The 22,900-nt window shown below is 53.1% G+C and overlaps 3 protein-coding genes across 28 annotated transcripts in view; 2 read left to right on the top strand and 1 right to left on the bottom strand.

Moving 5' to 3' along the window:
• LOC102943236 (zinc finger protein 883) overlaps positions 1–22,900 on the bottom strand; it is a 2,438,435-nt gene that overhangs the window by 1,278,752 nt on the left and 1,136,783 nt on the right. For 2 of the 13 annotated variants that reach the window (XM_037887491.2, XM_037887492.2), the window contains exons 1-3: positions 5,625–5,903; positions 1,232–1,324; positions 433–549 (exon numbers count right to left, since the gene is read on the bottom strand). In XM_037887491.2, coding sequence (XP_037743419.1) covers positions 433–466 — 34 coding nt within the window. In that variant the 5' untranslated portion in view covers positions 467–549; positions 1,232–1,324; positions 5,625–5,903. Of the gene's footprint in view, positions 1–432; positions 550–1,231; positions 1,325–2,013; positions 2,097–5,624; positions 5,972–6,015; positions 6,200–22,900 lie in introns of those variants that run through there. The other 11 variants (XM_037887486.2, XM_037887489.2, XM_037887488.2 and 8 more) reach the window with 10 other exon arrangements.
• Positions 1–22,900, top strand: part of LOC114020163 (zinc finger protein 501) — a 1,907,800-nt gene that overhangs the window by 782,116 nt on the left and 1,102,784 nt on the right. The gene's annotated exons all lie outside the window — the stretch shown is intronic.
• The window catches only part of LOC119564595 (zinc finger protein 883), a 1,467,279-nt gene that overhangs the window by 1,189,796 nt on the left and 254,583 nt on the right, over positions 1–22,900 (top strand). The gene's annotated exons all lie outside the window — the stretch shown is intronic.

Raw genomic sequence — 22,900 nt, 5'->3', positions numbered from 1 at the left:
TGCCACAAGTCCTCCTTTTCTTTTTGTGGATACAGACTAACACGGCTGCTACTCTGAAAGTGATAAGTAACCCTGGACCAGCAGCTCTGACTCCAGCAGCCTGCTTGTTACACCCCAAGCACCTTCTGGTTTGGGTGGAGTAGGCTCAGGGTTTGAGAGAAGGTCAGGGGTAGGAACCTTCTGTTGGTTATGCTGGACCTAACCCCCAGTTTTACTTGTGCTACCAGGAGATATTTGACACTGTGCGGTACTGCTCCTGTGCTGTGCTCCCAAAGTGTTCTGCAGGAGGAGAGGATACAGTGATATTGTATGTGGCAGTGGCATGTTGAGGTGATGCAGAAATAGGGCAGAGTAGAGGTGGCATTGTGGGGGTGGCATGAACCTTATCTCTTCATTTCCCCTTCTAATAACCGAGGGCACAGAAATCCTTACCCAGCGAGGTCACATTCTCATAGTTCTTCTGCATGACGTCTCTGCAGAGGGCTCTCTGAGCAGGGTCCAGCAGAGCCCACTCTTCTACACAGCCACCTCCTCGAAGGTCGCCGGCCTCTGAAAGAGCAAGAGTCCCACACTCAGTACCTGCTGCCCCACTCACAGCCCCACTATTCGTGGGGGAGAGGAGCCAAACGGAAGCACTGGGTGGATCGCAGTCAACAGAGTCCCACCCCCACCCCGCTCAGAGCATCCAGGAAACACCAGGGTGAGGGGACGAAGAGAGAGCTGCTTGTCTCTCTCAGCAGATCCATCACACACCTACTAGCCACAGACTGATACAGGAGATGGAGCCCCTAGCAGGGCCCAGGGAGAGCTCCCTGGGAGGAAGCCCAACACGCTCCTCATTTTGAGGAGTTGGATACGAAGTAAGGAGCAGCTTCCCTAAGCCTGACTGGTGGGTGCCCCTTTCATCTCTCAGAGCAGCCGCTGATTAGTCTGGTCGGGCTCCAGCACTATGAGTCTGGTCAGTTTTCCTAGCCCCATGTAGGTGGGTTATTTTCTGTTTCACAGATCAGGGCATTTCCACCTCCGAACCTCATGGGTCTGTTCCTAGAATCTAGGCCACTTATTAAACAACTCCCTGCAGCTTTGCCACCCCCTGTCCTCCTCCCTTTCTCCACCCTGTGCATTTTCTGCCCCGCTCCAACCCAGACTGTGCAAACCTTGCCATCTCCGGGGTATTTGCTGTCCATCTCCTCCAGCAGGAACCCCCCCAACCCTCACCCCAAATCCCTACCTGAGCAGGCTCCACTGCAGCCATGTCTCTTCCCTGTACCATGGGAGGATGGGATGAGCTGGAGCGAAACATGGACGTTATTCTGCAGCCTGTCTGGGAGAGAAGGGCAGTTGTGGAAGTTTCAGAACAGGCTTTACTTCATTTCACATCACTATTCCCCCAAGCTCCTTCCCTGCAGACAGACATGCTAGTTTCTGCCATGCTGGAAAAATGCTTGATCTCTTTATTACAGTGCAGACCTGGCCCCTCCTGCCAGGCTAAGCCCAGAGAGACATTTTTACCCTCCCTTCTCCCTCCCCCCGCCCCATAACAAAGTCTCTGAACATAAGGCTAGAAAAAAGCAGAACCAAAGGAATCACTTTGGATGATTCCCTCTGACATTGACCCTATGGGAGCCACACCCCAGCAGGAGGGATATGGGGTCAGGAACTGGGTTTTCCTCTGTCTGATCCTCATCTTATCCACAGGAAAGTGACTCTACCCAGGGTGCAGTAATACATCTGTGTGGGCAGATTAGAGATCTGGAAATCTCTCTTGAAACTCTTCTCTCTCACAGCCCCTTTCAGTCTCTCTTTCTCCTATCTCTTTTTCCCTGTCCCCTCTCCCAGCCCATCTGGTAGGAAAGTCCCATTCCTGGGTTGTTTGCTCACCATGGCTAGATTTGCTTCTGCAATTGCTAATGGGAAGAGAAATGGGGGGGTGGAGGGGGGAGAGTTGGCCTGTTTGTGTAGAGTCATTTTAATGCCAGACTCCAGCATTTTCCCTTGGTTTCTTTTAGTTACCTGGAGTCTCTGGCTCAGAATTTAGTATTAACAGGGCCCAGGGCTGCCCTATGGGGTTAGTACCAGCTGGAGAAAGTCATCACCTGGGCCGGGAAGAGAAGAAGCTTTAATTAAAAGGTCACTTCCCAGCACAGAACCCTGGCTGGGGGAGCAGCAGCTGCTAAGCCTGGTCTCCAAGATCACAATGGAGGCTGCAGTGTCTGACCCAGGAAGTTGAACCCCAATATCCTGAGTAGAGAGGGACAGAGAATTTGAGCAGCCTTCCCTCCTTTAGCTCTCTGGGGAGAGCAGCTAATGAGAGCCCCTCCTCACAGGAAGAATCTCATTTTCCCCACTGTCCCTCTGGAGTCACTCCTTGTCTTCCCATGCAGTGACTCTGGATTAACAATGGTCTCAATGAAACCAGATTCAGAAAGAATTAATCCAGAAGGCTGTGGAAGAGACCATTGTGTGGCAGTGCTAACCCCCTGCCCACCGCTGTCACCCCTGAGATAAGGACTGGGGGGCAGGAAATTTCCCAAAGGAATTGGAAGTTCCTGCTGTTTTCAAGAGGGGAGAAAAGCAAAATCTGTGATTTCACCTCACTGTGTTTGTTTAGTGGACAGAAAGTTATCACAGTGACTGGGCGTGGTTGGGGAATACCCCCAGGATATTGGCTCAAGCTGATCAGGGAGAAGGAGTGAGGTCAGGAGCAGCCCCCAGAACCCCCAGCCAGGGGCCCCCAGACACCCCTCCAGTACCTGGAGCCCAGACCCCCCAGCCAGGGTCCCACCAGATATTCCCTGGGACCTAGCCCCCAGAGTCCCTGGCCCGGGACCTCAGATACCCCTCAGAGATCCACCGGCCAGAGAACCCCCACCAGACCATCACTGCCAGGCTGGGAATCCCAAAGGGTTCCCCCGCACCAACAGCCCCCAGCAGCCAGGGACCCCCCACTGGAAACTCAGTCCCTCACTGTCTGCCTACGACACCCTGCCTGCCCTCCAGCGGGATCTGCCATGCCATTTTGCCTGGGACCCCCTGATGGTTTACCATGGGACCCCTCAGTCTGCTTGCCTGGATCCCAATAGGATCCCCTGACCTAGTGCCGGGGATTCCCCCCCCGCCCCTCCCAGCTCTGTGCACTGGGTACGGCAATGATCCCAGGAGCCAGCGGGGGAAGCCCAGAGAGAGCCCCTGGCACAGCACCAGGTACCCTCTAACCCCCTTCCCCACCCCCAAAGAAACACCCACCCCCACTGTTCTGCAGCCAACAGGCCCCTGGCGATACACACCTCCAGGACCCATAGCCTCAGGGCTGGGCACATCAGAACCACACCCCGAAACTTCAAACCTCCAGAACCCACCAACCTGACTAGGGTACCCCCTGCCCAGCCACCCAGAGGCCTCCCCCTTCCACAATGCCCCTTCAGCTCCAGCTGCAACCTCCGCACACAGACACCCAGCCCCAGCAACTGTGTTACCTCATAGTGTCTGATAAATGGATGGAAAGTTATCACCACCCCCTGCTGGCCAGTCACACATGCAGAGGGAGCCCTGGGGATGCTTCTTTAACAGAAGAATGGAAGGCCTGGAGGGCCAAAACAGGTAAGAAATTTCCATGCCCTGCCACCAGCAAATAATCATATAATATCAGGGTTGGAAGGGACCTCAGGAGGTCATCTACTCCAACCCCCTGCTCAAAGCAGGACCAATCCCCACTTTTTGCCCCTGATCCCTAAATGGCCCCCTCAAGGATTGAACTCACAACCCTGCGTTTAGCAGGCCAATGCTCAAATCACCGAGCTCTCTCCCCCCCCCGGCCACCATGAATCCACCCCACAGTTGGCTACATCTTAGCACTGTCAGAAGCAACCCCCACAGAGACCATTTGTCATGGGGTTTGGGATACTTCTGGACCCACGCTGTATTCAGAGTGATCTCCTCATCTTGTGCCAGCTGGAGAAAACAAAAGGGTCCAGCCAACTGGGAACCAGCTGGGAACCACTGATCCCCCAAACAGGGGGAGACCTCAGGATTTGATGTGTATTAAATATGTGGCTGATCTCTTTCATTGGCAAACATTTTAACAGAGATACAGAGGGGAACAAATGATTCTCAAAGGGGAGGGGAAAGATGATCACTGGCAATTTAACCCCCTGCAACCTCCAGGATGAAGAACGACTCAGGGCCACAGGTTCCCTCCAAGGAAGGAGAAGTTGCTGGGATTTAGGAACATGGGGAACAGCCCCAAACTCAAGAGGCTTTTTAATTGACATTTGATAATGACATAGTGAGAGGGAAAACCTGAGTTTTGAGATCAATGTTCAGAAATGAAAGAGAAAGGGAAGAAATCTGAAGGATTTTGGATCCATTTTTGCAAACTATAGAGAGGAAAGTGGAAATTCAGAGGGATTTTATATCAGTTGTTGATCTGAGGTAAAATCGGAGTGTATTTCACATCAATATTTGATATATGAATAGAGCGGAAATAGGCAACAGTTGCAAACATTTCATATGCAGGAATCTGAGAAAAGGTGTAAATATGAGATGTTCTTAGTATTTTACAATTAGAGAGATAGGGAAAAATCTCAGGACATATAATTAGAAATAGACAATTAGAGAAAAACTGGGGCAAACGTTCAGCGTATTTTATATCCATCCTTGAGATTTGCAGAGAACACATATCACAAACGACACAATTGAGAACATGAGAGGAAAAACACTCAGATCGGAGGGGATTTTATATTGCTATTAAATAATTAAAGGGAAAAGGGGGACTGTTTGAAGGGATTTTATATGACTGTCCAATACATAAACAGAAAGTGATGCCCCCCCCCCCCATTCACGTGGGCAGCAGGGAGCCCTCTGAGGAGCTGATTGAAGAGGGCAAGGGAGGGGGAGCTGGAGGGCTCCCTGGGTGAGGTGAGGGGCCAGCAGTGGGGGATGGGCAGGTGACTGGCAACTGGGGGCAACTGTGTTTGCAGTTAGGGGGCAGCAACTGGGACTGGGAAACCGGGGTCTGGGGCTGTGCCCATGGGGGACACGTGCTGTCCCTTCCCCGCCCACCCCCACTCCAGGGGCAGCCATGTTCTGGGGAATGACTCCAGGCAACAATTTCCCACCTAAACAAGGACAAATCACTGCAGATAAAACGGGTGGGAAAATCCCCCCATCGGAGGAGATTTTAAATGGACATTTGAGAATTAGGGAGAGAACAGGGGGGGATGAGGAGAGACGAGAGAGCGGATCATTTGAGGGGAAAGGGGGGGATCGCCCCGGAGTTTGCAGCCACGTGTGAGATGCGGAGAGAGAAAAGGGGCAGAACCGGAGGGAATTTGTAGCGGGGCTGAGAGGCAAGTGGCACAAACAGGGACAGGATCCAATTAACTCCCCCCCTTCCCCCGCCCGCCACTTCTCCCCCGACCTTCCCCCCCCCCGCAACTCCGGCTTCTCCCCCCAGGGGACCCCCCCGCCGGGCCCCACTCTCTGCCCCCCCCATCCCAGCGGGCCGGGGGCAGATCCTGGCGGCGGCTCCGCTGGGGCTCAGGCAGCTCCGAGGCTTCTCCCCGGTTCCCGGGGGCAGAGAGTCGCTTTCCTGCCCCCCCCCCCCCCCGGGGTCTCTCACTCACCGGGGGGCTCCGGCTGGGGGCGGGCAGAGCCCGGGGCTGCCCAGGGGGCTGGTCCCGGCTGGAGAAACCCCCCCCCGGCCGGGCACGGGGGGGTTAATGACGGGCCCCCCAGCAGGGACCCCGGGGGGGGGCAGCAGCTGCCCAGCCCGGACTCCCGGGTCACACGGAGGCAGCAGCAGCGTCTGGCCCGGGCCCGAGCCCCGCCCCCAGGAGCTGCCCCGCCCCCGGCCCGAGCCCCGCCCCCAGGAGCTGCCCCGCCCCCGGGCTCTGGGCTTTGTTCTCCCGGCTCCGGGCCCCCAGGTTCTCCACCCCTGGTCTGGGCCCGGCAGCAAACCCCCACTAGGGCTCGCACTGAGCATGCGCAATAACAGCTGCGGAACCCTTCCCTTACCTGGGCTGGAGAGGGCGGAAACTTCCCCCGGGGCAGGCTGGGAGATGTAGTTCCTGACCCTCCTGGGAGCGGAAGTGACGTTCGGAGGGGGGGGGGACCGAGGACGAGCCGGGCTGCGAAGGCGCGCGGGGCGGGGGGGCGTTACGGCTCGCGCGGGGCCGTTGGAACCTCTCCCGGAGCCGGAGGCGGGTTTTGTGCCTCCCGGCTCTGGGCATGCGCAGGGGGCGAGTCGGGCATGCGCAGAGGCGGCGCTCGCCCGCGGCGGCGGGGCCGGGCTGGGCCGAAGGCTCTGTGAGGGGGAGACCTTCATTCCTTCGTTCAGGGTTGCCGCTCCTTGAACCCTCCGTGACCCGCCCGGCGCTGAGGAGCCGGCGCACGGGCAGGCGGGTCTGCTCTCGGCTCGCCAGCCAGGGCCAGCTTCGGCCCGATAAGGCAGAAACGTTTAGCAAAAACCAGTAACCGATAGGCCCAAATAAGGCTCGGGCAGTGCGACTGCGGGAAGACACAACCGGCTGCTTTCGCTGACTGGCCGCGGTATTGTGCGGGGCAGCAGGAGACAGCCCAGTCTCCCTGCGCCCTATTTGGGGCGCCAAATAAATCTCCCTGCTGCTCCGCCCCGTTGTGGTCATTGGCGCGGCGCACGCCGGGCAACGAACCCGGCTGTTGCTTGCCTCGGGCACCCTGTGCCGGCGACAGGACTCCCTGTGCCGGGGGTCCCCCAACGCGGCGCCCGCGGGCGCAGTGGCACCCGCTGGGGCAGTTGCGGGCGCCCGCAGGACACCGCGCCGCCGAAATGCTGCCGCCGAGTGCGACCACCTGAGGACCGCCCACCGATATGCCACCCCTAAGCGTCGCTGTTTCTCGGCGGTATTTCGGCAGCGAGGCTTCTTTCCGCTGCCGCTTCTTGGCGCCGTTTTGGCGGCGGGGTGTTTGGCGCTCACCACAGAAAGGTTGGGGACCACTGCTCTATGCTATTATCTGAATCACGGATGAAGATTTTGAATAGAAACTTAGCCAGAACTGATCCCTGGAGAACCCCACTCGTTATGCCCTTTCAGCCTGACTCAGCCCTTTCAGCCTGTGAATCACTGAAAACTGCTGTTGGAACTGTTTTCAGACTAGTTTTGCACCCATCTTATTTTAGCTCCATCTACGTTGCATTTCCGTACTTTGTTTATGAGAAGGTCATGGGACACAGTATCAAAAGCCTTACTAAAGGCAAGACAGACCATGCCAACCACTTCCCCCCATCCACAAGGCTTGTTCCACTGTTAAAGAAAGCTATCAGTTTGGTTTTACATGTGAGACTGCTTGAATTAGCTACATGAGATGTCCTTTTTTACAAAGTAGGACCTCTCGCTGCTGCATATGTTTCTGGATGGTACAAGGCCCTGGAATCTAATCATAGATTCAGAGAATATCAGGGTTGAAAGGGACCTCAGGAGGTCATCTAGTCTACACTACAAAATTAGGTTGAATTTATAGAAGTCGATTTTTTAGAAAGTGATTTTTATACAGTCGATTGTGTCCCCGCCCACATAAGACGATTAAGTCAGTGAAGTGCGTCTACAGTACCGAGGCTAGTGTCAACTTCTGGAGCGTTGTACTGTGGGTAGCTATCCCACAGTTCCCGCAGTCTCCGCCGCCCATTGGAATTCTGGGTTGAGATCCCAATGCCTTATGGGGCAAAAAACATTGTCGCGGGTGGTTCTTGGTACATGTCATCAGCCCTCCCACCCCCCGTGAAAGCAACGGCAGACAATCGTTTCACGCCTTTTTTCCTGGGTTACCTGTGCAGAGCTCACCGTCTGGTCAGCTCACCGTCACCGTACGTCTCCTGGGTGCTGGCAGACGTGGGACTGCATTGCTACACAGCAGCAGCTCATTGTCTTGAGGCAGCAGACGGTGCAGTATGACTGGTATCTGTCCTCGTCGTCTCCTGGCTGCTCTTGGCTGGCCTCCGTGAGGTTGGTTGGGGTGCTCCTGGCAGATCTTGGTGAGGTCTGTTGGGAGCGCCTGGACATAAATGGGAGTGACTCAGGTCATTCTCTTCTTTAAGTTTTGTCTAATGGAGATTCAGTGCTGCCTGGACTATTTGCAGAGGGATAGCTCAGCGGTTTGACCATTGGCCTGCTAAACCCAGGGTTGTGAGTTCAATCCTTGAGGAGGCCATTCTGCCTCAGGCTGCTCTCCCAGCCAGCAGCACCGCAAGCACCCAGGAGACGACGGCGGCTAGCACCAGTGCAGCACTGTCCGCTGGCGAGCACCCAGGAGATCATGAGGGCTAGCCGTCGTACTGCACCATCTGCTGCCAGCCTACCCCTTGCTCCTCCCTCTGTGAAAGCAATGGCCGACAATCATTTCGCACCTTTTTCCGTGCGGGTGCCATATTGCTGTCAGCATCGTCATCCACCTGCCGCTTCCGCTGCCACTCTGCTCTCCTGCTCATGCCATATCATGGCAAGCATGGAGCCCGCTCAGATCAGTTGTGACCGCTCTAAACACCATGCGCATTATCCAGCAGTGTATGCAGAACCAGATTATCTAGCATACAGATAATACAGTGTATACAGAATCTGCAAAAGCAGGCGAGTAGGCAATGGCAGCGCGATGAGAAGAGTGATGAGGACATGGACGCAGATTTCTCATAGTACGGGACCCAAAAATTTGGCCATCCTGGTGGCAATGGGGCAGGCTCATGCCATGGAACACCAATTCTGGGCCTGGGAAACAAGCACAGACTGGCGGGACTGCATAGTGTTGCACGTCTGGGACAATTCCCAGTGGCTGCGAAACTTTCGCACGCGTAAGGGCACTTTCATGGAACTTTGTGACTTGCTTTCCCCTGCCCTGAAGCACCAGAATACCAAGATGAGAGCAGCCCTCACAGTTCACAAGCGAGTGGCGATAGCCCTCTGGAAGCTAGACAGCTACTGGTCAGTTGGGAATCAATTTGGATGGGGCAAATCTACTGTGGGGGCTGTTGTAATCCAAATAGCCAGCGCGATCACTGAGCTGCTGCTATCAAAGGTAGTGATTCTGGGAAATGTGCAGGTCATAGTGGATGGCTTTGCTGCGATGGGATTCCCTAACTGGTGGGGCAATAGATGGAACGCATATCCTTGTCTTGGGAGCGGACCACCTTGGCAGCCAGTACATAAACCAAAAGGGGTGCTTTTCAATGGTGCTGCAAGCACTGGTGGATCACAAGGGACGTTTCACCAACATCAACGTGGGATGGCCGGGAAAGGTGCATGATGCTCGCATCTTCAGGAACTCTGGTCTGTTTGAACAGCTGCAGGAAGGGACTTACTTCCCAGACCAGAAAATAACCACTGGGGATGTTGAAATGCCTATAGTTATCCTTGGGGACCCAGCCTACCCCTTAATGGCATGGCTCATGAAGCCATACACAGGCACCCTGGACAGTAGTCAGGAGCTGTTCAACTATAGGCTAAGCAAGTGCAGAATGGTGGTAGAAGGTGCATTTGGATGTTTAAAAGCACGCTAGGGCAGTTTACTGACTCAGTTAGACCTCAGCGAAACCAATATTCTCATCATTATTACTGTTTGCTGTGCGCTCCACAATGTCTGTGAAAGTAGGGGGGAGACGTTTATGGCGGGGTGGGAGGTTGAGGCAAATCGCCTGGCCGCTGATTACATGCAGCCAGACACCAGGGCGGTTAGAAGAGCACAGCAGGGTGTGCTGCGCATCAGAGAAGCTTTGAAAACCAGTTTCATGACTGGCCATGCTACGGTATGACAGTTCTGTTTGTTTCTCTGTGATGAAAACCCGCCCCCTTGGTTCACTCTACTTTCCTGTAAGCCAACCGCCCTCCCCTCCCCCTTTGATCACCGCTTGCAGAGCCAATAAAGTCATTGTTTCAAATTCATGCATTCTTTATTAATTCGTCACACAACTGAGGGGATAACTGCCAAAGTAGCCCGGGAGGGGTGGGGGAGGAGGGAAGCACTGGGTGCGATGGTGGAGGAGGGGAGGATGGAAGGACAAGCCCACACTGCACTTCAAAACTTGTTGAATGCCAGCTTTCTGTTGCTTGGGCAGTCCTCTGGGGTGGAGTGGTTGGGTGCCCGGAGGCCCCCCGACCACATTCTTGGGCATCTGGATGAGGAGGCTATGGAACTTGGGGACGAGGGCAGTTGGTTACACAGGGGCTGCAGCGGCGGTCTGTGCTCCTGTTGCCTTTCCTGCACCTCAACCATATGCCGGAGCATATCAGTTTGATCCTCCAGGAGCCTCAGCATTGCATCCTGCCTCCTCTCCTCTCGCTCGTCCCTCCTGTCCTCGCGTTCATTTTTTGCTTTCCTGGACTCTGACACTGTCTCCCTCCACGCATTGTGCTGGGCTCTTTCAGTGTGGGAGGACTGCATGAGTTCAGAGAGCATTTCATCGTGAGTGCATTTTTTTCGGCTTCTAATTTTAGATAGTCTCTGGGATGGAGATGATACGTGGAGCAATGAAACATTTGCAGCTGCAGGAGGGAAAAAAGGGAGATTAGTCTTTAAAAAGAGACATTTTAGAGAACAATTGGTAGACTCTTTCATGGTGAACCAAGCTGTTAACATTACATAGCACGTGTGCTTTCTTTACAAGGTCGCATTTTGCCTCTTATATCGAGGACCTTCTATTGGTATGGTGTGAGAGATCACACACGCAGGTGCCGGCGGGCAACAGAATTCGGCTTGCAGGCAGCCATGGTAAGCCACAGTCTTTTGGCTTCTTTAACCTTCCTAACATGTGAGAATGGTTTCAAACAGCAGCACCCTCATTTCACATACCAAGCACCCATTGGGTTGGCCTTTTAAAAGGAGGGGCTGCGGTTTTCGGGTTAATGTGCAGCACAAACCGAACTAACCACCCTCCCCCCCCACACACACACACACAATTCTCTGGGATGATCGCTTCACCACTCCCCCCACTGCGGGGATGGTTTCTGTTCAGCCAGAGGCAAACAGCCCAGCAGGAACAGCCACTTCTGAATGTCCCCTTAATAAAATTCCCCTATTTCAACCAGGTGACCCTGAATGCTCTCCTGAGGATAACACAGAGGGATAAAGAACGGATGTTGCTTGAATGCCAGCAAACACCGGGACCATATGCTGCCATGGTTTGTTACGCAATGAATCCAGACTACGTGCTGCTGGCCTGCTGTGCTAAAGTGTCCTACCAGGGAGGACGGAATAAGGCTGCTCTGCCCAGAAACCTTTTGCAAAGGTTTTGGGAATACATCCAGGAGAGCTTCATTGAGATGTCCCTGGAGGATTTCCACCCCATCCCCAGACACGTTAACAGACTTTTCCAGTAGCTGTACTGGCCGCAAATGCATCCCAAGTCTTTCGGGGAAAATTAATCATTAAACACACTTGCTTTTAAACTGTGTATTATATTTACAAAGGTACACTCACCAAAGGTTCCTTCTCCGCCTTCTATGTTCGGGAGCCCACCTTCGGTGGGTTGGAAAGGTACTAGATCCAGGGTGAAAAACAGGTCCTGGCAGTTAGGGAAAACTGTTTCTCTGCTTGCTTGCTGTGCGTCAACCTCCTCCTCATCATCATCATCTTCCTCATCCCCAAAATCTGCATCCCTGTTGCGTGAGAGTCCATTAACGGAGTCCACACACAGGGCTGGGGTAGTTGTAGGGGCACCCCCTGGGATGGCATGCAGCTCATCATAGAAAAGCGGCATATCTGGGGCTCTGATCCGGAGTGGCCATTTGCCTCTCTGGTTCTTTGGTAGGCTTGCCTGAGCTCCGTAAGTTTCACGTGGCACTGCTTCGGGTCCCTGTTATGGCCTCTGTCCTTCATGCCCTTGGAGATTTTTTCAAATATCTCGGCATTTCGTCTTTTCGAATGGAGTTCTGATAGCACGGATTCGTCTCCCCATACAGCGATCAGCTCCAGTACCTCCTGTTCGGTCCATGCTGGAGCTCTTTTGTGATTATGGGAGTGCATGGTCACCTGTGCTGATCAGCTCGCCACGCTGGCCAAACAGGAAATGAAATTCAAAAGTTCGTGGGGCTTTTCCTGTCTACCTGGCCAGTGCATCTGAGTTGAGAGCGCTGTCCAGAGCGGTCACAATGGAGCACTCTGGGATAGCTCCCGGAGGCTAACACCCTTGAATTGCATCCACACTATCCTAAATTGGACCCAGCAAGGTCAATTTCAGCGCTAATCCACTCGTTGGGGAGGAGTACAGAAACTGATTTTAAGAGCCCTTAAAGTCAGAAAAAATAGCTTCGTAGTGTGGACGGGTGTAAGGCTAAATCAATCTAACGCTGCTAAATCCGTCCTAAACTCATAGTGTAGACCAGGGCTCAGTAGTTGAGATCAGACAAAGAGGAGTTGCATTGACTAGGCATTGGGATGCCTGTGCCTTTAAGAACCCAGCCCTGGGAAGCAGATGCTGAGAGGTGCTGTCTGTGAGAGGGGAAATTAAAAAAGCCCCTTCGTCCCCCACCATTTTTGCAAACCCTGGGGTCTCAGTCCCACTGGGGTAACTGTTACCCACTGTGCCCCTGCCCTGTGCCAGGTTTTGCCCTCTGTCAGCGCCTCACCCCAAGCTTCTCTCCTGCTCCTGCCCACCAGCCCTGATTTTGCCTTTAGCCCCTCTCCTAATCCTGCCTCCAGCTGCTTGACCCCCCTGACCAGTCAATTTCCACCCCCTGCTCTGACCCTGGGCACCCCCCTGCTCCGATTCGCCGCCTTTACCCCTTTTAAACCCCTGTAAATAGCAGTGAGCCGAATTTTTCGGCTAATAAGGGCAGGGTGAAGGGCAGTGGCTTCAGCAGATGTTACTGAGCATGCTCCGTTTGTGTGACCATACAAAAAAGCCACTTTGCTGAAATAAAAAAGCCTCTCACCCCGCCCCCCAACAAACTATTTTGCAAAGCACCGGAGTCTCCCACTGGGGTAACTGCTACCCCCTGTGCCCCTGCCTTTGCCGGGTTTTGCCCTCTGTCACCCTCTGCCAACACCTCACTCCTGGTCTGAACTCTGCCTCCTCCCCGCTTCATTTTACCCTTTAGCCCTTCTCCTAATGCTGCCTCCAGAAGCTTGACCCCCCCGACCAGTCAATTTCCACCCCCTTGGCCACTTTTTAACCCCTGTCAAAAGCTGCACCAAAGCATGGAGCGGCTCATAAGCATTACGGAGCGCCAAGCGGACTCAAAGCAGGTGCTCGTAGCCAGGCAGGCAGAGCACTACTCCCCCTCCCCTTCCCCCCCCCCACCCCCCGCAGCCCTCGTCCCAAAACTATTTCCCTTGCACCCCCCTATCACCGCCAACCCATTTTCTCCGACATCTGGTTTCTTATCACCACCAGCTGCCTCCAACACCTTTACCTTCACCGCCCAGCCCTGCCAACTACGACCCTTAGCCACTGCACTCAACCCCCATCACCAGGCATTTTAGCCAGCCTGAAATGCAGCACTCATGGCATGACACTCCAGACAGGAAGGCTGAATATGATAACAGGACATATGCAAATCTGTGATTGTTCTATTCCCCACCCTGCCCCCTTCCTTCCTCCTGTGTCATGCCATGTGTATTTCTCCAGGAGTTGTGTTTTTTTCCCAATAAATGAATGTTTTTGGTTTTGGAAACGTTCTTTATTGCATTAAGTAAATGATAGCACAGCCCAGGAAAGCCACAGGCACGGCAAGTGAGTGCCTCATACGTAGCAAACACAGATGCCTGCTAGCACTGGAAACAGCGCACTTCACTCCCGTGCAGGGCACCAAACATTACCGGTGGCTTTCAGCATCGAATTGTTCCCTCAAGGCATCCCGAATCCTTATGGCCCCGCACTGGGCCCCTCTAATAGCCCTGGTCTCTGGCTGTTCAATTTCAGCCTCCAGGCGGTCCATGCCTGAGTGAAGTTTTCACCCTTCCCTTCACAAATGTTATGGAGAGTACAGGATGTGGCTATAACTGTAGGGATGTTGTCATCAGCCAGGTCCAGCTTCCCATACAGACAGCACCTAGTGGGCCTTTAAATGGCCAGAAGCACACTCTACAGTCATTGTGCACTAGCTCAGCCTGTTGTTGAACCACTCCTTCCTGCTGTCAAGGCTCCGTGTGTATGGTTTCACGAGCCATGGCATTAAGGGCTACCTTTCCGGAGGCCAGCAGGTCCGGTTAACCTGTTCTTCCCTGCTACCTTCTCGGAGGCCAGCAGGTCTGGTTTAATCTGTTTTCCCCTGGAGGCCAGCAGGTCTCCTGCTACCTTTCCGGAGGCCAGCAGGTCTGGTTAACCTGTTCTTCCCTGCTACCTTCTCGGAGGCCAGCAGGTCTGGTTTAATCTGTTTTCCTTGCTACCTTCCTGGAGGCCAGCAGGTCCCCTGCTACCTTCCCAGAGGCCAGCAGGTCTGGTTAACCTGTTCTTCCCTGCTACCTTCTCGGAGGCCAGCAGGTCTGGTTTAATCTGTTTTCCTTGCTACCTTCCCGGAGGCCAGCAGGTCTGGTTAACCTAATAGAAGTGCCTAGCTCAATAGAACTGGCGGTGTGCACACCAATATTTACAATAACTGAGGTTTTTTACCAATATTCTCCCTTTCGCAATTCTCCACCAAAATGTTATACCAATAAAATAAAAACCAGCAGGATCTTATTAAAGGGGAAAAGGCAAAATACCACATTTATTGTGAATACAGAAAGAATCATAGTAAGCAGTTAGTTATAGCTATAACATTCCATTCAATTTCATATTTATTCACACATTCATTCATACACACACACACACACACACACACAGGTTCTGCAAGGTTGTTATCATAGTTACCAGCCTTAGAGTTGCTCATGCCAAGCCACTGGCCAGGTGGCCTGGACATGAGGAGGGAGCAGGGCCTTGTCAGATGCTCATCTGATGCTCCTGGAAGTTGATTAGCAGAATCAGACCCCAAAGTTCTCACTTTCTAGAGTCCATTTTTATAGGAATTTATTCCTATGCCAGTCTGTGGGAATTGTTTCATCATGCTTTTGCTGAATCAATCAGCAGATGTCACATTCCTGACAGCTCCGTGCTGCTAGATATTATCTTGTTCTTTGGTTCTCCCATCCTTGAGGCTGTTGGGTGGATTCCAGTCTGCCCTCCGGGGGTCCTCTGGTTATTTCCACTTGACGCCTTCTTCAGCCAATGGACACTGGATTCTTAGGCTGGCACCTCCCTGATCATTCAGTTATTATCCACACCAAGCATCCATCCACATACATCCTCTATCTCTATTTTAATCACAGTTGTTAACAAAGCGAGATGAATACAACAAAAGGGCGGGGAGTCTCTGGATGCTGTTTCTGTTGTTACAGAGTATTGCTTTGAGTCTCTCTCTGTGTGAATTGCTTTGAGAACAGACTCTGTCTTAGAATGTACTAACGCAATCAGCAGCTTGTAAGTTTCACACAGAGAGGGAGAGAAACAGTACCAAAAACCAAGAGACCTCTTCATTAGTAATACCCTGGAATTTAAACTATGGGGAATCAAACTCATTTGTGATTTTAATACAGAACTTCTTTAATATGATCCAACACCCCCCCCCCCCCGCCCCCAAGCCTCAGCAGCAGAATGGGAAGAGGTGCTCTGTGAAATAGCTGCCCATAATGCGCTGCTCCGAATGCTGCTGCAAGTGCCACAAATGTGGTCACGCCACTGCGCATGCAGCTGGCAGTGTGAACACACGGCAGCACTTTCCCTCCTGCTGTCTGCGAGGGCTGGTTTAACTCCCGGTGCTCTACATCTGCAAGTGTAGACAAGGCCTTAGATACCATGCCACAAGAGGGCGCAGGACGAACCATGGTGTGGGAGATGAGAGGATGCCTCCCCCACTGCCCCTAGACTCCCTGCTTTTCCCATAACCCCATGAGAGGCGGTAATCAGCATCAGGTTACCCAGGGGAAAATGAGGCACAGGGGAAACCATCCCCCAAAGTGAGACACCAAGGATTAGAATCCAGGTATCCTGGCTCCAAGTCCCCTACCTCCCTGCTCTAGCCACTAGACCCCACTGCAGTCCCAGAGCCAGGAGAGAACCCAGGAGTGAGTTGGGGCATGGGCTGGCACAATGCCCAATTGTGGCCCCTAGGTACCTCCTGTTCCTCTCATGTCCTTGCAATAGGCACAGGGCAGCCCCATCTCCTCCCCCGTCTGAGTGGGAGCAGGGAGTGTGGAAATGTACCCAGGGATGACCAGGCCTTGAAAGCCCTCTGGGGGACCATGTGTCCCCTTAGTCACCCCTGCATGTGGGAACCATGCTCCAGATTTAGAGCCATTAGGGGAGGTGAGAGACAATGCCAAGTTAGGGCCCCTCCCGATAGACTGGCAGTGACAAAAACCAGGAGTCCTGGATCCCAGATTGCTCACCCCGCCCCCTCCCCTGCTCTAACCACTGGACCAGCAGTTACTGTTTAGCGGCGTGAAGGTGTTTGCCCCCAGCTCTGAGAGAGGAGTGAGGTCTAGTGGTTAGAGCGGGTGGGGGGGGGGGGGGGCTGAGAGCCAGAACTCCTGGATTCTATCCCCAGCTGTCACTCAGGGAAGGTACCTGGATTGGCATTGTCTTTTTCATCTCCACTAATCCCTTTCATAAAGCCAGTGGTGTTTCCCATGGGTGGGGGTGGGGGGTGAAAGATGATGCCCCTGGGAACCTGAGGCCTTTCCAGCTCTGCCTGCCCTCTGCACAAACTCCCATGCCCCCTCGGCAGGGGGTTGGGGGGAAGATAATGGAACCACTTGTCACGGAGTCCCCGGGCGATGCTCTGGAACTGCTCCCTACAAAACCAGTCAGGACTCTGGGGAAGTCTCCTCTCTGTGAGCAGACTGTCTTCAGGGCAAGAAGATCACACAGCTTCCACCTTCCTGGGTCTGACCTCGGAGCATTCAGCATCCTCTGACCCTCCATGTGCTTCCCACAGCGAGTCCGCCCAGGCGGGGTCCTGGGGAAAGACAGGGTCCTGCCCCCCAACTCCGCAGTCAGATGTGACTCTTACCCAGCCAGTAAAACAGAGGTTTATTAGATGACGGGGGGAGGGATAGCTCAGTGGTTTGAGCATTGGCCTGCTAAACCCAGTATTGTAAGCTCAATCCTTGAGAGGGCCATTTAGGGATCTGGGGCAAAAATTGGGGATTGGTCCTGCTTTGAGCAGGGGGTTAGACTAAATGATCTCCTGAGGTCCCTTCCAACCCTGATATTCTATGAACACAGTCTAGAACAGAGCTTGTAGGTACAGAGAACAGGACCCCTCAGCCGGGTCCATTTCGGGGGGCAGTGAGCCAGACAACCCCATCTGCACTTCACGTCCCCAGCCAGTGCCCACTGACTCCTCCTCCAGCCCCTCCTCCTCTGGGGTTTGTCCCTTTCCGGGCCAGGAGGTCACCGGATTCCTTTGTTCTCCAACCCTTTCGCTCTCACCTTGCAGGGGGGAAGGGCCCAGGCCATCAGTTGACAGGAAACAGAGTGTCGGCCATTTATGTACACCGGCCCTTTGCTCTGCAACAATTACACTCCCTTATCCCACCACCTAGAGACTTGCGAAATGCATAGGGGAAACTGAGGCACCCCTACAGTATTCAGAGGAAACATTAAGAACAGTCCCACTTCATCACACCACTTTGTGCCCACTGCCAGGAGACAGGAGAAATGGGAAGTGGCACGGTTGGGCATCAGGCCAACCCCCATTCCCGTCTAAGGCCTGGTTTTCAGCCTGGCTCTGGGAGGGGAGGGGAGTCTAGTCGTTTAAGTCAGGGGACTGGTTCCCAAAAATAAGACACTGTGGGGGGAGAATCTGGGCGATACAGTTGGGGGAGGTGGATGGGCAGCTGAGGGGGTAGAACTGGGAAGGCCTGTGGATGCGGGGGCAAAGGAGGCAATTGCCCAGGGGCCTGGGTGATTTAAAAGGGCTCCTAGGCATGCAGGTGGTGACCACTCCAGGCCCCACACTTTGGGGGCCAGTGCAGTTGGTCTGGGACGTGACAGAATTGCTGCCACTGGGCCTGCAACTGCGGGAGCTGAGGGGTACAGGTGGAGCTGCTGGGGGTAGAGTTTGGGGCACTGGGGGCAATCTGTAGTGGGGGTACTTAATGCAGATGTGGGCAGTATCGCTCCCTGTCATGATGGCAGGGCTCCTGGTAGAAGCCCCAGACACCACCACCTCCCTGCCAAGCCCTCTCCACAGGACTTGGGGGGTTGGGGTCTGGCAGCTGGGGCTCGCAGGGGAAGGGAGCCATCAGCTGTGGATGCCGGGCAGGGACCAATTGGGAATCAGACCCATAGGGTCTCTGCTGAGCTGCAGCTGGTTTGCAGTGCAAAAATCTGTCCTTTGCAGGTCACCTGAGACCCCTGCCTGGACAGAGGAAGCAGGCTCATCAAAGAGGTGAAGTCTGGGGGAAACCCAGCCATATCATTACCCCAGTGGGAGCCTGGGTTCAATCCCTGGCTCCAAGAGGCAACTGATATCTAGTGCCTAGAGCAGAGCTCACATTTGATGCCAGTTGTCCCCACTCCGAGGTGGTGTCATCCTCTTTCGGGGGGGTGGGGGGGGGCTAAGGCAAGCTAGACAGAAAAGTGGGGCACAGAGCCCCTCCAATCCAGCCCTCCCCTGAGGCCCTGCCCCCTGACCAGGCTGGAGCCTGGCAGTGAGGGGTGGGGCTCCTCTGTCTCCTGCTGCTGCTCCCGGCCCAGGGCTGCAGCTGCTCATCGGCTCCCCATCACCCTTCAACTGCCCGCAGCCCATAAGAGCCGCCCAGCGAGCGCTGCACCCGGGCAAGGTTTGCCAGGCACAGGCCGGGGCTGGAGACCAGACACAGGGCAGCTCCTGGAGGCGGGGTCCCTTCCCATCTCTGACCAGGAGACAAGGCGTCCGCTGCCTCCTGGTGCCTGCCTCGCCCGACGTCAAAACTTATGTGCAGGCATTGGTACAGGTGGTGGGGCCCACGGCCATCATGGCAGCCTTGAAGATGTACAAAAAAGTTGTGTTCTTCCTGGCATTGGAGGCTACCACTCAGGAGGCGGTGGAGAGGGACCTGGTGGTGGGGTGTGTACATCCACCTAGAACCCCTGGAGGACCTGGGAGTACGGGTGGTGCTGACCTCCGTCCTGCCCTTCCTCCCCATCTTTGCCCTGCTGCCCTCCCTCTCCACCCTGGGGAAATCCATCTCTGTTGTTCATCCTCTCCTGTTGGGCTGCAAGGGCCGCGTCCTCCATCAAGTCTTGTCCTTCCATTAGCAGGTGCAACTGCAATTGCCGCCGGCAGATTGTCACGATGTGGCACTTGAGGGGCCCTTCCTGGTGCCCTACCAGCGGGCCCATTACTGGGTCCATTACTCAATAGGGAAGGCCTGGTGCTTCCTTTGCAGACCTCAGTCTGGGCGGTGACTTATTCCCACTGCCCCCTTCTCCTCCCTCCCCCCTAACCCAGGCTGCCGCACCAGCTCTAGTCCTTGGGGCGCCTCTGGCCCTACCCGTCTGCCTCGCCGCAGATGGCAAAATCCTTCCGTCTCTCTTGTCTGAGCCTGGGCATTCAATTCCATTGAAACCTTGTCTCCTGCAATGGCAATGGTCAAACAGAGGGGACATGGCCACCTTCATCCCTGACAGTGAGATATTTGCTCTCCTCTTTCTTCATGTTGCTGTTGTTGTTCCATGAATCATCAAGGATGGAATAAAAATCTGAGTTTACTCCAGGGTGAGGAAGGAAAGGAGCCACCAACTCCCCCAAAAATCTCAGTGCCCCAGAGAAAACCTGCCACTGGAATCACTGATGTGCTGCCGACATGTTGGGGAAAGGGACTGTCTGAATTGTCATGGCAGGGAATGAATGCTCTACAGCAATGTCATTAACCACAAACACACTCTAACCATGCTCCAGCCAGAAAGGAAATGGGCAGAAATTCTCGCTGTTCAGCCATGGACACACTTACAGAACGACAGCAGTCACTGGGCTGTCTTACCATTCAAGGTGCCAGATGGAGCCAGTCTGGACTTCTGGTCTTACTCTTAGGCAAGTCGACATTCAAAATGTTACAGTCGCACAACTGCACCAACGCTGCTGTAGCTCGTTAATGAAGACGCTCTAAGCTGATGGGAGAGAGCTGTCCCCTCTGTGTAGTTAATCCACCTCCCCAAGAGGTGGTAGCTATGTCAGTGGGAGAAGCCACGGCTGTGGGTATTCACGCTGTGGTGTTTACCTGCATATATAAAGTTTAGTCAAAGCCCATTTTCAAAACCACCCATAGTCTGGTAATGGAACAGGTCTCTGAAGCAGGGTCCGTCCTTCAAGGTCCTTAAGATCACTGACTGCAAGATAGTGTTATCATGGGGGTATAGTGCAGTGATAGAATGTTAAACTGTGGTCCAAGTGGTCCTTGGTTCAAATCCAAGTACCCCCTTAGAAGCCTTTTTCTTAAATAAAAACATTTTCTTATCCATTTCCAGTACAGTATGTTCATGAGTTCCACTGGATGAGGATATTTCGAATGAATTTAAACACACATTATCCTGTGTAAATGCAAAAAAACCTAGCTAACCTGTCCATCAGCTGAAATCAGTTCCAATCCTCTAAGTGTCTAGTTTATGTTTTCATCAATAAGCAAAGGTATAATATGAATGCACATTTGCAGATCCCTGTTCTCCGTGGGCTATGCTGTGTAGAAGAACAAGAACCACATCCAGTTGGGGTTCAGGAGACTGATGAGCAAAGGCACCTTGGTGAGGGAAAGGTCACCAGCATCTTGGCTCCTTCACATTCAGGCAACATCTGGGCCCCCAGGACAAGGCATGAGAAGAAGCCAGTGGCTCTGAGCAGGAAAATAGCCACCAAGATGCTGGCTAGAGCTGTCAGGATCCCTGGAAATGCCACCATCCCGTGACCAGGAATAGTTGTTAGAAGGTGGTGTCTGTAGCAGGGACCGAAAAGGCAGAGAAAAGCCCTCAAATTGATGTAATGACTTGCTTCCCATACGGGATCAATCTGTCTAAGGCTATGTCTACACTTCAAACATAGGGAGCATTCTTCCAACAACCTAGCACTGTCTAGACTGGGGCTCAGGTCAGTTTAACTACTTCTCTCAGGGGAGTGGATTTTTCACACCCCTGAGAGATGTGGCCATGTCAATATAGCTTTTCCATGTAGAACAGCGCTTAGACGGCTTTTTGACCGGAAAGGCAACAGACTTCAGCCTTTTCCTTGATATTGATGGTTGATGATTGCAGTTTTCCTATCTGCTGGACACATCCTTTGACAGATGTTATGCCTTTCCTTTGCAAATTTGAGAAGTGGAGAAGTCAGTGATCCTTACAGTCTAATGGGTTAAAAGGTTTTACAAGTAATTTCCTCAAATAGTTTTCCTTTTAATAAAATCATCTGCCACCACTCAAATTTGCCTAGTTCCAGCCTCTTTGGAACCGCTCTTCACATAGTCGAAAGCGTCTATCAAATCCCCCCTCACTCTTCTCTTTTGCAGAGTAAATAAGAACAGATCCCTCAGCCTCTCCTGGTAAGTCATGTGCCCCAGCCCCCTAATCATTTTCGTTGCCCTCTGCTGGACTCTCTCCAATTTGTCCACCTCCTTTCTGCTGGCAGTACTCTTACTAATGCAGCCCAATATGCCGTTAGCCTTCTTGGCAACAAGGGCACACTGTTGATCCAGTTTCTCATCTACTGCAATCCCCAGGTCCTTTTCTGCAGAACTTCCGCTTAGCCAGTCAGTATCCAGCCTGTAGCGGTGCATGGGATTCTTCCACCTAAGTGCAGGACTCTGCACTTGTCCTTGTTGAAGCTCATCAGATTTCTTTTGGCCCAATCCTCTAATTTGTCTAGGGCCCTCTGTATCCTATCCCTACCCTCCAGTGTATCTACCACTCCCCCCAGCTTAGTGTCATCCATGAACTTGCTGAGGGTGCAATCCACACCATCCTCCAGATCATTTATGAAGATGTTGAACAAAACTGTCCCCAGGACAGCCCCTGGGGCACTTCACTTGATACCAGCTGCCAACTAGACATGGAGCCATTGATCACTACCCGTTGAGCCGACAATCTAGCCAGCTTTCTATCCACCGTCTAGCCCATTCATCCAGCCCGTACTTCTTTAACTTACTGGCAAGAATACTGTGGGAGACCATGTCAAAAGCTTTGCTAAAGTCAAGGAACAACATGTCCACCACTTTCCCCTCATCCACAGAGCCAGTCATCTCATCACAGAAGGCAATTAGATTAGTCAGGCATGACTTGCCCTTGATGAATCCATGTTGGCTGTTCCTGATCCCTTTCCTCTCCTTCAGGTGCTTCAAAATGTTTTCCTTGAGGACCTGCTCCATGATTTTTCCAGAGACTGAGGTGAGGCTGATTGATCTGTAGTTCCCCGGATTCTCCTTCTTCTATTTTTTAAAGATAAGCACTATATTTGCCTTTTTCCAATCATCTGGGACCTCCCCCGATCGCCATGAGTTTTCAAAGATAATGGCCAATGGCTCTGCAATCACATCAGCCAACTCCCTCAGCATCCTCGGATGCATTAGATCTGGACCCATGGACTTGTGCATGTCTAGCTTTTCTAAATAGTCCTTAACCTATTCTTTCACCTCTGAGGGCTGCTCACCTCCTCCCCATACTGTGGTGCCCAGTACAGTAGTCTGGGAGCTGACCTTCTCTGTGAAGACTGATGCGAAAAAAATTGAGTATTTCAGCTTTTTTCCACATCATCTGTCACTAGGTTGCCTTCCCCATTCAGTAAGGGTTCCACACTTTCCCTGACCTTCTTCTTGTTGCTAACATAGCTACATAGAAGTTGACTTTGAAGCTAAACAAAATAATTTGAAATCCAAATCATTAAAATCTATACTGGGTCAGCATTCTCCTCTACACTATTTTTCAGGCACA

The sequence above is a fragment of the Chelonia mydas genome, chromosome 28, assembly GCF_015237465.2.
Source record: "Chelonia mydas isolate rCheMyd1 chromosome 28, rCheMyd1.pri.v2, whole genome shotgun sequence".
Lineage (NCBI taxonomy): Eukaryota > Metazoa > Chordata > Testudines > Cheloniidae > Chelonia > Chelonia mydas.
Note: the sequence above shows the minus strand (reverse complement) of the source record. Positions and strands in the feature narration are given on the sequence as shown.